The sequence below is a fragment of the Dipodomys ordii genome, unplaced genomic scaffold, assembly GCF_000151885.1.
Source record: "Dipodomys ordii isolate 6190 unplaced genomic scaffold, Dord_2.0 Scaffold129, whole genome shotgun sequence".
NCBI lineage: Eukaryota > Metazoa > Chordata > Mammalia > Rodentia > Heteromyidae > Dipodomys > Dipodomys ordii.
In genome coordinates, this window is record NW_012267345.1 from 1527236 (window position 1) to 1528914 (window position 1679).

The 1679-nt window shown below is 64.9% G+C and overlaps 1 protein-coding gene across 1 annotated transcript in view; it reads right to left on the minus strand.

Moving 5' to 3' along the window:
• The window catches only part of LOC105996311 (histidine-rich glycoprotein-like), a 7009-nt gene that overhangs the window by 2113 nt on the left and 3217 nt on the right, over nt 1–1679 (minus strand). The window contains exons 3-4 of the mRNA XM_013030352.1: nt 948–1114; nt 348–532 (exon numbers count right to left, since the gene is read on the minus strand). Of these exons, the coding sequence (XP_012885806.1) occupies nt 348–532; nt 948–1114 (352 nt within the window). The remainder of the gene's footprint in view (nt 1–347; nt 533–947; nt 1115–1679) is intronic.

Genomic DNA, 1679 nt, shown 5'->3' on the forward strand with positions numbered 1-1679 from the left:
CTGCCTTGTCCCCTAGCCATCAGCCCCTCGGCACTAAGCACATTCACATTGCTGTGCAGCCATCACACTTTCTATCCACAGAACTCTGTCGTCTTGAGAAACACACTGTGTCCATTAACTATCCACTATGCCCCCTGTATTTCCTGCCTGTAAATTTGAGTCCCCTATGTGAACAAGTCAGACAGGTGGTGTCCTTTCGTGGCTGGGTGAGGTGAATGTGGATGTGCCACTCGCCGCCCACTTCACCCACAGCCAGTGTGCGACAATGCCCTTCTCATGGCCCACGCCACGGGAGGCTCAGGAGCGGCCAGCCCCGCCACCGCAGGTCTCAGAGCCCAGGCCCAAACCGCTGGACCCCGAGGCGTGCCCTTGACACTCTTCAAATCCGGAGGAGGCTGCTTCACTGGCAAGGGTGATGCTGGCCCGGTGTCCACTCGGGATGCCCCGTGTGGACACTCACCCGAGGCCTGGGTGACCCCGGCTCCTGGGGGCTTGCGGGGTGGGAGAGTGCAGTGTGCAAGGGCAGTGGAGCCTGTGTCAGCAGGGTGGGGTTATAGTCTGGGATCTGCTTTGGGCAGGCCCTGCCCCAGGGAGCCACCCTGTCTGGACTGGGAGGCAGCCCTCCCTGTGTGAGCCCCCAGGTCTGGAACAGGTTCCACTGTGAACAGGGTAGCTGTGGGTGCTGTGAGCAGGGTGGCTGTGGGTACTATGAGCAGGGTGGTTATGGGTGCTGTGAGCAGGGTGGCTGTGGGTGCTGTGGGCAGGGTGGCTGTGGGTGCTGTGGGCAGGGTGGTTATGGGTGCTGTGAGCAGGGTGGTTGTGGGTGCTGTGAGCAGGGTGGCTGTGGGTGCTGTGAGCAGGGTGGCTGTGGGTGCTGTGGGCAGGGTGGCTGTGGGTGCTGTGAGCAGGGTGGCTTTGGGTGCTGTGGGCAGGGTGGCTGTGGGTGCTGTGAGTAGGGTGGTTGTGGGTGCTGTGGGCAGGGTGGCTGTGGGTGCTGTGGGCAGGGTGGCTGTGGGTGCTGTGGGCAGGGTAGCTGTGAGTGCTGTGAGCAGGGTGGCTGTGGGTGTTGTGGGCAGGGTAGCTGTGAGTGCTGTGAGCAGGGTGGCTGTGGGTGCTGTGGGCAGGGTGGTTATGGGTGCTATGGGCAGGGTGGCTGTGGGTGCTGTGAGCAGGGTGGCCGTGGGTGCTGCTGGAGTGGCTGTGGGTGCTGTGAGCAGGGTGGCTGTGGGTGCTGTGGGCAGGGTGGCTGTGGGTGCTGTGGGCAGGGTGGCTGTGGGTGCTGTGGGCAGGGTGGCTGTGGGGTGGCCGTTGGTGCTGTGGGCAGGGTGGCTGTGGGTGCTATGGGCAGGGTGGCTGTGGGTGCTGTGAGCAGGGTGGCCGTGGGTGCTATGGGCAGGGTGGCTGTGGGTGCTGTGAGCAGGGTGGCCGTGGGTGCTGTGGGCAGGGTGGCTGTGGGTGCTGTGGGCAGGGTGGCCGTGGGTGCTGTGAGCAGGGTGGCCGTGGGTGCTGTGGGCAGGGTGGCTTTGGGTGCTGTGGGCAGGATGGCTGTGGGTGCTGTGGGCAGGGTGGCCGTGGGTGCTGTGAGCAGGGTGGCTGTGGGTGCTGTGGGCAGGGTGGCTTTGGGTGCTGTGGGCAGGATGGCTGTGGGTGCTGTGGGCAGGGTGGCCGTGGGTGCTGTG